The following is a 12,402-nucleotide window of genomic DNA, read 5'->3' on the forward strand; positions in this document are numbered from 1 at the left end:
TCTTTTCTGTGGAACATCTCTAAATCTCTGCCAAGTATTTCAAGGCTTTGTTCCGAAATTCTCACTCAATTTCTGTTTGTGTGTCCGTCTGTTTTGCCAGGCTTTACGGCGGCTTTTAGCACAGGAAAATTGACTTTGATTTCCAGAAATATAATCAAAAATAAAAGATTACAAAATAATCATCATTCTGTTTTGATTATGAGCATGAGCAACCCAATGATTTTAACAGTCCAATAAACGGACATCAGATGTTCAGTCATGAAACAGTTCCTCTGCAAATGGCCCTTCTCCTTTTGAATAGTTTTGAGCTGACTCCAGGGTTCAGAGGCCACGGCTGAAACCAGGCCTCCCTGCAGGGGTGAGCCTCCTGCCTGGGCTAGCCGCATCACTGTGGCCCCAGCAGGGTGTGGAGGCCCTGGACTAGCAGCATCACTGTGGCCCCAGCAGGGTGTGGAGGCCCTGGGCTAGCCGCATCACTGTGGCCCCAGCAGGGTGTGGGGGCTCTGGGCTAGCCGCATCACTGTGGCCCCAGCAGGGTGTGGGGGCCCTGGGCTAGCCGCATCACTGTGGCCCCAGCAGGGTGTGGAGGCTCTGGGCTAGCAGCATCACTGTGGCCCCAGCAGGGTGTGGGGGCCCTGGACTAGCAGCATCACTGTGGCCCCAGCAGGGTGTGGGGGCCCTGGGCTAGCCGCATCACTGTGGCCCCAGCAGGGTGTGGAGGCCCTGGGCTAGCAGCATCACTGTGGCCCCAGCAGGGTGTGGGGGCCCAAGAGAGTGACACTCTCTACCCATTCTGAGCACAAAGTCACGTGGAGATTCACAATCGATTCACAATTCATCGCCTACTTCCAAGCCAACATATGCCTATTGGATGCTGCCTTATAGGAAACTATTCCACATATCACAGTATTACTGTATCAGTCAGCACACAATTATTATTAATTCACATTACTGTTTTAGAAAATGTAGTGATATATTCAGATTATGTAGAAGTCGGCGCTTCTCTCAAACCACTAGACTTATCACGTTAGATATTTTTCCTTGTTTTCACTCAGACAAATTCCTCAATAATGTCCATAAAGTGCAGAAGCCTGTTGCAGCAGTATAACATAAGTTCAAAGGTAGGCTAGTTTGAATGTTAATTTATACAGGTTGCACCCATAGACAGTAGAAAAGAAATAGGTTGTACCATTGAATTTAGTTCTGATGTTAATATACAACTTATAATTTAGATCTGACTTACTCTCTACTTGGTGTAAAGTCATTCCTAAAACCGTTGACATCGCACATTGATTTGAAAGATTGCGAAACTTGGAGAAATTCCGCACCGTATATTAGCCATAGCAGCGCTGCTAGTCTCATTGTCTCTCTCACTAACATGGACCTGCTGTTCCGAACAGAACACCAAGCAGCCACTTCCGCCTGAATTTAACGCCCTTTCAATGTTTTTTTTTCTTTTTTCTTTTTTTTTGAGGAATATGCTTTATGATTATGGTTAGTTATTGCCTATCCCAGACACTAAAACACTTTGATTGATGTGAATTGGAGCAATAATTTTATGAAAACTACAAATAACGACACGACTTGCCTGTGTTCGGAAGACCGCGTTAGCTTATTATGTTCCGAATTCCGAATAGGGCGGCCTGTAGCTATGGAAGTACTGGAGCATGCAGAAGCTGTAGCGTAGTGGTTAAGGTACATGACTGGGACCCGCAAGGTTGGTGGTTCTAATCCCGGTGTAGCCACAATAAGATCCGCACAGCCATTGGGCCCTTGAGCAAGGCCCTTAACCTCCATTACTCCAGGGGAGGATTGTCTCCTGCTTAGTCTAATCAACTGTACGTCGCTCTGGATAAGAGCGTCTGCCAAATGCCAATAATGTAATGTAATGAATCCCTGTTCATGATTCTCCGAACAGCACCTGAAGCACAACTATTACAACAACAGTGCACTCTAGCTCCATGTCTCTGCCCCGCAGGCCAGATGTGTCCCTCAACGCCCCAGAGACGCATCCCGTGAGCGAGAGCCCATTGGGAGCCACACCTCCACGGTCTCCCTCCAGGAATCCAGCCCTGACGCCAGGTAAGCGGTCTCACCTGGGCAGAGATCTTCAGGGTTTCTCAGAGATTTAAGTCTCTGCTCCTGAAAATGGTGTAGAATCTTCTTGAAATGCTTTGTTAAAAACAGACCAGCTCTTTTTATTCTGGAAATCTCCCATCTGATCTACTGGTCTGTGTAATTCACGTGAACAGAACACCTCTGATGCACTGAAATCTGAAACCTCTGGTGGCCGGAAACCATAACCACAACCACAACCCTAACCCAAACCCTAACCCTAACCCTCACCCTAATCCCAACCGCAACCCTGACCCTCATCCCAACCCAAAGCCTTAACCTATAATCCTAACCCCAACCTCAACCCGAATCCTCAACTCTTTGAAAAACACAGCTGTCTCCTGGAAACAGCTGTCCTCACCCCTCTCTTGCATGTGAGGGTGCAGAGTCTGAGACTAATCTCTAATGGAGCACACAGCGCACACACCAGTGTGTCCTGGGCATGTTCATTGCGGTTTATGGACCGACGGGATACATTTAGCAAGTTAGCTGCTAGCCTTCCTCAACCCTTCATTTAGCAGCTACACTAGCCTTCCTCAACCCTTCATTTAGCAGCTACACTAGCCTTCCTCAACCCTTCATTTAGCAGCTACGCTAGCCGCCCTCAACCCTTCATTTAGCAGCTACACTAGCCTTCCTCAACCCTTCATTTAGCAGCTACGCTAGCCGCCCTCAACCCTTCATTTAGCAGCTACACTAGCCGCTAGCCTTCCTCAACCCTTTATTTAGCAGCTATGCTAGCCTTCCTCAACCCTTCATTTAGCAGCTACGCTAGCCGCTAGCCTTCCTCAACCCTTCATTTAGCAGCTATGCTAGCCACTAGCCTTCCTCAACCCTTCATTTAGCAGCTACGCTAGCTATCGTGCAGCATTTCATGACAGGATTCGAGCTGTGGTGAACAGGTGACTTGTTGCTGACTTTATGAAATGTTGACTATTGTTGATCTTGCTATGCAAGTTTTAACTTTAGCTAACCAACTATATTATGAGCAAGCAAGTTATTTGGCTATGTAACTAGATGGCTATATAACTAAGCTATGACAATGTACCTCAAATGACGCAACTGTAACTTACAGATTGAGACAAATACAGGTTTCATGAAAAACACATTTGTCACTACACACACGACACTTTGGTCCCATTTTCCTTGGTTTAACAGGAGATGAGCCCCTCCCCCTCCCTCACCATTGGCTGTTGCAATTAGAACCAATTTTCAACCAATGAGCTTGAATTATTGAACAGCTGTACAATGTTTTGGTACAGAGTGTTGGTCTGTCAACTGTATATTTTGAAACCTGAATTTAAGGACTGTAAACACAGACAGAGGGTGAGTCAACATGTCAGTGAGGCTTTTTCAATGATAGGAAGGGATTTGCAATGGTCTTGTAACAATGTTTTAACACAAAAATCTTACCTATTGTATGTTTAATGCCATCTCATCTCCCTGTTCTGTGCTGTTTGAGGTCGTCTTCAACTCTGCTGTTGGGGAAAGGCTACCGACCACTTTCTGATGAATGAATTATTCTGCCCCCTGTTCTGACTCAGCACAAGGACAGAGCCGCTGTCCTGTTCCTCTGTCGAATGTTACGCTCCTTTCAGTGCTGTTGAAAAATACTGTCTCTAAACAATATCTTTGAAAGGCTTAAAACTGAAAGGATAAACAATGCAACTAGAAAAAGGAGTATATAGCATCACTTGCCTCCCTGAGGCAGCTGTTGGGTGGAATCATTAGGGCATTAAGTAGGCTGGTCTTATCTGCTGGTTCACTTATCTGCTGTTATCAGTAAATCCTGTTTCCTTCTGCTGAAGTTCAGACGCAAATATGAGGGTCCCTGCTCATCCCAGCAGGGCCCCACGGTGTTTGTGGGAAATAAACTCTGGGAAGATCCGCATACCTGCTGAGGTCTGCCTGAACTTATGGCTGAAAATGGCCCCACAGAATGTTCTCCTGAGGACTACAGCAGATGATCTGAGAAAGAAGTTGGCCTTTGAGAAACACAGACGCGGGAGTGGTTTATCTCCCGAAAGTCAGGCACCCAAACCTCCGGGACGTGAGCTAGCTTTAGCGCACGGCTCCAGGCCGGATTATATCTGTCCGCCAGGCAGGGTTGTCCCTTTGGGCTCGATGACATCATCACTGTATTGTTTTACAGGGAATATGGCTTTCATCACAGCAAGATGACTTTGAGATCACCAGAAAAATCTACATATTCCACAGATTGATAAGCAGTTGAGGTATACATTCTGCGTTCCTTTTAATCGTCGACAGATTTAGTGAAATGTCAAATTGAAATGGTGAAAGATTGTTTTTAAAAAACTTATATGGTTAAAAGAAAAATACTTAGTTGGAAATACATTTAAAAAAATATCCATACAATTAAAAAAACCCAATATATTTATATTAAAATCTTATATTAACTTTTAGTAAGACGTTATTGCTAAAATGCTGGAATTGAATGTAAAATGTGTATAATTTTAATATAAGTTTTTAGTTTTTTTTCTCCCAAAAGGAGTAAAGTACTTTAGTGACCAGTGAACTCAACATAACAAAGTTAGAATCCATGCAAGTTGCAGTTAGATGGAATTAGATTTTATTTAATTACTGTAATTTAGTGAAAGCTCAGTGAGAGAGAACACACGCATTGCCCGGAGTCCTGTGAGCAATATTCCCACGCCTGTGAGTCAATGCTCACCCTCAGTCCAACACTTGCACCAAGTTAACCCCTGCAACCCAGGAACCATAAAACACAGTGTCGATTCACAGAGTTAATATCCATATAAAACCATAAAGCATATTCCATCAATCTGAAGGTAAATGCCAGAGGAATGCTAGTCTAAAGACGCTCCCTGAGGTGGGTCCTCCGTAGACTCCCACGGATAGACTCCCCTGTGCGTTGGGCTGAATCAGGAGCAGTTCGCTTGTCTTTTTATGACACCCTGGGTCATAAATCAGAGCCTGATTGTCATCCTCTGCTCTCATATGCTGAAGATTTATGAGTTTTCTTCTGACCAGTGTGTTCTCCCCGGACACTGAAAGCTCTCTGCTCATCACATTGACACAATTAAAACTTGTCCTACTGCGCTGGCTGAACGGTGAGTGCAGCCAAATGTTAGAAATGCATGTTTCCGTTTTGTGGAAACTTCAGTGAGCCCTTTCTCGATGCCGACAGGAATTTAGCAGCAAGCCTTGGAGCAAAGAGCCGACCTCTCCACGGCTCCAGAGCAAAGTATTTCACTTTTGTGGAAAGTGTGAAACAAGGCCGGCACCGTTCGTATCTTATTGGTTTTTAATAAAAGCTGGAAATGTGTTTTCAATTTTCACTGGATTCCTGTAGGCCCGGCCCTTCCACTTCAATTAAACTGAGGGTCTGTTCCTTGGGCCTGTTTTAGAAACCTTCTTTTGAAAGCCTGTCCTCTCGTATTTGCAGCGTGAATGACGTTTGGCACCAGTGCGTTGCATGTACACATTCCACAGGTAGGTTACGACACACAGCTTTGAGTCGTACGCAGCCTCATATGGAAACATGGATGTTGTTTTCTGCATCTCTACCCTGTTACCCTTCTTGATTTTGGGAACACACTTTTAAGGAGTTTAAGCAGAGTAAATAAAGTGGGAAATGTAAAACCACAAAGGTCATGGTTTCAAATAAAACGGGGTTTCTTCAGGAGAGGTACAGCCCTGTAGTAGGACTACTTTACAACATTATGCCATTCACATATCTGCCTTTACTGACACTAAAATAGATTAAGCTACAGCCATGTAGCTCTGCTGGGTACGGGAAGGGTTTATTATTTTAAGTATTTTGCTATTTTATGTTCCAGTGAATAGTCTTTGTCACAGCAAATTCTGTTGAAAGGGGCTGTCTATCTGAATGCCACCTCTTGGGCGGGAATAACGGGAGATGATGATGACGGGTTATGTTAAGAATGAAAGATCTGGCTCATATTGCTCGCAGTCCGGAAAGTGCGGCTTCATTGATCTTTATGGAGACAGTTTGGCGTCTGACCGTCCTTCCGCGAGGAGCCGGCTGGCGCTGCCCGATTTCAACCAACTATTGTCCAATCACAGGGCTCGTTACAAACCTCTCCATCACTCGGATGTTTGAAATAGAAATTTCTACGTTAATGTGTGCTATTCTTTGCCAGTAATTCACGTAAATATTTGCGTTGCATAATCGAGAAAAGAATCGAGCGCCTAATTTTACTCTGCGGAGTCATTTACCGGTTACTGTTTGTTTAACTTCCAATCTGCATGATGACGCCACTTAGCAGCTGTTGACCGCCGTCGCGTGCCGTAAATGTGTGATGAAAAGGTTCTAGTGCGTGTTGGCGTGTAATTACAGTTTGACCACGGGTTTGATATATATATATCAAGTACTGCGTTGTTTTGGGCGCAAATTGTAATCTCTTAATCTGGAATTTAACGCAATACTGGTAGTGTCACGTGCGTGAACTGTATGTTGTGATTGATGAGGCGGTGTTTCCTGCCGTCGGCCTATGCCTAGGTTGCAGGTAACGCGGTGAAAAGGGCAAAGCTCACATTTTCGGGATATTATTTAGCCTCACTCACTTATGCTCAGCTGTACTGTAACCGTGACCCAAGGTAGAACCTTTATTTAAATGTGCTTATATAGATAGGCCTGTTCATAATTCAGCATTCACCATCAGCAATAATGTTTCTCACAGAACACTGCAGCTTTAACTGCATAAATGATAACCATAATTACTTTTTCCAAGAGATCGTTTGTTTCATTGGTCGATATTGCTTTGTATAATAAACTGTTCGGTAATCTAGGAATCTACGCTTTCCAAAATATCCCCAATATCCCCAGTTCCGGCGATGTAAAGAGACCTAAACAGAATACCGATTGCCGTATATGTACAAATGACTTTAGGACTATCAGTGGATGTCAGCTATCAAACAAGCATCACTAAAAATATAATTTTACTTCTTGTTGAATGAGTTAAGATATGTTCTGTAGGCTTAACTAGCTGTGGTGTGATATGAATCCGAGACATTTGGCATGCCATATTTTTACTTAAAGGAGAAACTGTTTCATTTATATGGGAGCATTTCATTTATGTTTTTGGGAGCAGTCCTACCTGTTATTATAATCATCATTATGATTACTATCATCATCATCATCATTATTATTATTATTATTATTATTATTATTAGTAGTAGTAGCAGCACACAGTCAAATATTCAGTGTTGATTGAGAATAATTGATTCTATGTACTCTACCCTCAACAATAAACATTTTACTTTTTATGAGATTTGTTCCTGAGGCTCTACACACTGACTTTCTAACCAATGTCCACAGACGTTATTATTATTATTATTATTATTATTATTATTATTATTATTATAGTTGTTTTTCTTTGTGTTGTGTATTCCTCGTCGGTAGATATGTCATTAGTTTAATTAAATCTTATTTCCTTGCTGTTGATTCGCTCAGCGTCCTAGGTTTGCTCATCCAATCAAAACTCTGTTTTCTTCCTCATTGTGAACGAGGTCTGGTTCTTGTAAAGATTAGTGAAATTTCGTCGAGAGGCTGTGAGTTGAGAAAATCTTTTCGCCAACATCTGTATGGCAGCCTGTCCTTAAAGCGCATTTCAATTTGTGTGTGGGGTGTTTGCTTTATACTTTCATTAAAGTTTAAAGAAATGTCGCGATCGCTTGGTTAAGACATTTCCGGTTGTGAACTGTAAATCGTTCGAAACCACCCAAATAGGTGATAACGGTAATAGCATCTTTCCTAGGTTTTAATGTTGTGAATTACTCGCACTCATCTTTACTTCGCATTAACATCCAGTTCTTCGTGTATTTTATCACTTCATTTTATCGGGCTTCGTGTCTGCCTTCACATCAAATTCTGCCACAACTGTGTGGCAGTGACTGTCAGCAACATTACCTATGATATCGTCTTTTAATTATTCATATTGTTCATACGACGAGGTCTCCATTTTATGAAGCACAAATTCCAATGCATTGGCATCTGCTAAGAATCCAAAATAATGTGCCGCTGTCCCGTGACGGCGCACAATTTATACCTACATCCCGGAGTTCAATCAGTTCTGCTTTGTTTCGTTGGTATGACCGAGAGAATCGCACCTTTACAATGAATTTTCTAGGTCTTGGAAGATGTGGTCCGATATATTTTAAAAGAGCTCTCAATAATAATAATAATAATAATAATAATAATAATAATAATAATAATAATAATAATAATAATAATAATTAATAATAATACATTCTAGTACCAAATGACATAACTTTTCTTGGGCAATGCTTATAAATCTTCGTAGTCATAGGGTATTTTCGATGGCTTCGATTTTCTGATCTTGACCCCTTTTGGGATCTTTACTTTCATATCTTTGGTTTGACTTAAATCGGCGTCACCAGAGGCAGAGCTCGTTTTGTCGACGGAGAATAAATATATAATTATGAGTAAGCATAAATTGGTTGCCCAATAGACGCTTTCGCACCTTTATGTGATATTATTTCTTCCAAGGATTGAAGCGCGAGCTACAGCGGTTTACTGTCGGAGAAGCGCGCGCTTTAAACAGTTATTGGCGGCAAGGCTGTTATATCTGGGTATCTCGGCTCAGAGCACACATGGAACATGTTATTTCAGAGCCAGATGTTTCGGGGCTTAAACTTTCTTTTCAAAATTCTGCAGCACACGTGGATGGCAAATGTCAAAAACATTTTTCCAAGGTAGGCCTTAAAGCATCATGCGATTCCGTGCTAAACTGCAAGCTGCAGTCTAGATGACAGGACTCTGGAAAAGTCGAACTAAAAACCCTGCATGTGAAAATGGTGTGTCATTTTATGACAGAAACTTCAACTGTAAAACGGTACACACGCCGACTAAACACCTGAGAGGTTGACGGGTTCGCGTTGGTAAAATGTAGGCCTTCAAGCTGCTCAAATTCGCGTGACAGGTGACATGAGTTCAGTTATTTGCCATCAGAACAAAGATATATGATGATTATATTGGCGCAAAACATATTCCAAAGTCTACAGGATGGCATGAGAGGTCAATTTTAAATCTCTGATGAGATTTAACGTCTATCATTATTATTCCTCAAAGAAGAAACAGACCCACACAGTGCCGTATTCGGGGTGAAGTCATCGCTGATAAAGCACACGTAATTCTTACCAGAGTGGACCAGTATATAGTCTTCTGAGTATTTCAATAAAATGTCATATTTTACTGTGCAGCTCATTTAATCCGTTTTAATTCATAATTGTAATAATTTGTAAAAAATAATAATAATAATTAGTTACTCTGGAACCTCCTGCGTATATGCCGATATAAAATGCATTTTTATTCTCTGGCGCGACTTCATCTGAAAAATACAAAACCGAAAATGTTTGTCAGATTGCAACAGTGTTTTCCTCGCGTTGTTCCAGTTTGATAATACATGAGTTAAGCTTTGAAACATTAGACCAAAATGGAATAAAATACAATAACTATTTTTATGTTATTGTATTGTTAAATTTATGCTTATTTACTTTTGAACGGAGTCACTCTTCTGCTCGTGTTGTATTGGCTGTTTCTGTTTCTGTTTTTATTTAGGCCAGTACAACATTTTAATTGTCATAATAACATGTTTGTAAATGTAGTGTGCAAACCATTGCGATTTTTCTCATGTCTTCGTTAGTTTCTGTTCATGGACAAATTAAAGACAAGAAGGTATTATAATTGGACGATGTCGCAGGAATAATAATGATAACAACGATAAACGTGTCCCAGTCGCTACCCCGAGTAAAATACTGTGTTATATTCGTGATGTTTAATTGTTTATTGTTGTGTGAGCGTCCTGCATCTGAATAAACATGTTCTACGCTTGTCGCTTGTGGTCTGGCCACCAACGTCTTTTGCTCAGGCTGCAGAGCTCTAGATTTTGCGGCTGTTGTGTTTAATTTTTATGTGAATAAATGAATTTTCCAGCCTTAGAGCAGTAGTTCCACTAAAGACTACGACTCAAAACTAACGAGGAAATAGCCGACATGCTGGTACTGTGGCTAACCTTAATGGAAACCATAAAAGTGGATTTTTACGCGCGGCGGGTTTCCTGTTCTTTCATGGTTTATATTTTGTGAATAAAACCATTTATTACCTTTTTGCTATTGTGCAGATATATTTTTTATTAGGGTACCACAAAAAACATTTGATCGATTAAAAAAATAATAATAATGTCGGCAATATTTGACTAATTCTGACCATTTCCGTACTTCCGCTTTGGTTTCTTTTCCGTTCAAGCTCGCGCGTTGACATTATACAAAGCGGTACCAAACTAACTTTATATACAAAAATAAAAAATAGTCCAGCACGTGTCATACATTAGGCCTAGCGTTTCTGCTTTCCGTAGAGTACCATCAGACTTATACTCTATCATGACAGGTTAAACTATTAAGTGATTAATGTATTGTTAAACTTCGGTAGCTAAAATGTGTGACGGATCCATGTTAACACACTTCATTTTACATGTAGCCTACAATACATTCCAGTGTAACCTACGTCGTTTAGCGCGATGACATTAGGAGTTCATGTGCAACTCGAATCGTTTGATTTATGTTGATGAATTTGATGCACATGTTTTAGTTGTATTTTGATAGACTGCATGACAGTACCGTTCTACTGAATTAGTGATTTGTCTGTAATTGGCTCGCACTTCATGTTTTGTTTAGAAAACGCGAATATAATGTCGTGCGTTATCGTCCATGTATCCCAAATGTTCCTCAAATTTGCTTGAATGTTCAGTCTCGTTTTAGACGCAGGATTGAGCGCAGATCACTGGCCAGATGGAATATACCACCGGACAGTCTCGCGTTAACTTTGTGAAATTAATTAGGCAACAATTGTTTTTAATTAATGATAGTGTACGTTATATACAATATATTCTGTAAACTGTTGGAATGTTGTACGCTATTTTTGCTTGGTTCTTTGGCTTGCTTGTGTAATTGCGATGCTCCGTATTTATTGTCTATCTGCAAACGTGTTAATTAAATTGTCCGATTCAGCTCCAATATTGAGGATTGTAATGTAGATTATCGCATTAAACATAATTTAATTCATTCGTTGAAGGAAATGTAATAGTCGGTAATGTTATGCTTCTTCATAATTGTGTTACTACTAATATTATAACCACAACTCTGGTAGTAAGTTGTGAAGTCACGTGCATTTGTTTAGAAAAGAATCATTTCGTGTCAAATGCTTTGACGCACTTGTTACCACTCCTAATAACGGCACCAATGAGCGCCGCGGGAACACAGGGCCTTGGACTTGTCGTTTCTCACCAAACCGAAAATGTAACTGTGATTCTGGAATATTTAATTATGTATTTATTTGGTGACATCAAACACGTTGTCAAGCACAACATGTGCAAACATAGGCTCCTGTTCCGTTCTGCGTTTCGTAGTAAAGACGGTTGTGTGTAAAACGAACGCCATGGCTGTCATATCGCTCCCGTTAGCTCAGCCTCTCCAAGGAACGTCCCTCGCGGGTAAAAATGAGTTCCGCTGGCGCTGGTGAGGAGACGCACGAGCCCTGCCTCCTACTTTCCCCGTGTGCGTCTTTTGATGACCCCCGACGCACTTTTTTCCCGATTACATGGAATGTTCTGTGGAAATGGAATCCTACAAGGACCTTGTGCACATGTCCCTGCACGTACGGGCGTAGCAGGGGACTCTATCTAGCGCGTAATTTCTCGTGGGTACTCACCATAGCAGGAGATGAGCCCTCCGTTGTGTGCGCTTTCCTGGTGGAGTTTGCTCCCTTCGGGCGGAGTTTTACAGGACGATCTCTGCGCGAAGAGGTGGTATTTGTTAAAGGTGCCCTCGGCCACGGTGGCGTCCAGTGAGTGGCAGTCCTGCTGGAACGGACTCCGCGACTTCTCCCCATAAGCCGGCCCTTTGTTGGTGAGGAAAGTGGGGCTGTATTTGGTGTCACTCGCTTGGAATGTCCTGAACGGGTTCGCCTGGTGATCCCGACCCTGTGTCGCAGACGCGCTATAATATGAATCCATGGATGTCATATCACAGTATGAAACGCACGCCTCGGCGTTCATCCCTAAAAAAATGAGGCGAAAAAATTGTCCAGTTTTTTTTTTTTCCCCTCCTTTCCTTTCTGGAGAGCGGGGCAAACAGATACTCTGTTCCCTCTTTGCCTCCTCCTCGCGGAAAAACAGACAGACAGGCACACACACACGCAGACACACGCACACACACACAGGCACACACTGGCGCAGCAGCTGGGGTTGGTTATAAAATGATTCA

At 42.1% G+C, this 12,402-nt stretch overlaps 1 protein-coding gene across 1 annotated transcript in view; it reads right to left on the reverse strand.

Annotated features, from left to right (window-relative positions):
* Positions 1-12,194, reverse strand: part of LOC133112085 (homeobox protein aristaless-like 4) — a 28,454-nt gene extending 16,260 nt beyond the window's left edge. Inside the window, exons 1-2 of the mRNA XM_061222772.1 lie at positions 11,849-12,194; positions 336-346 (exon numbers count right to left, since the gene is read on the reverse strand). Of these exons, the coding sequence (XP_061078756.1) occupies positions 336-346; positions 11,849-12,194 (357 nt within the window). The remainder of the gene's footprint in view (positions 1-335; positions 347-11,848) is intronic.
* Between the last annotated feature and the right edge of the window lie 208 nt (positions 12,195-12,402).

The sequence above is a fragment of the Conger conger genome, chromosome 15, assembly GCF_963514075.1.
Source record: "Conger conger chromosome 15, fConCon1.1, whole genome shotgun sequence".
Classification (NCBI taxonomy): Eukaryota; Metazoa; Chordata; class Actinopteri; order Anguilliformes; family Congridae; genus Conger; species Conger conger.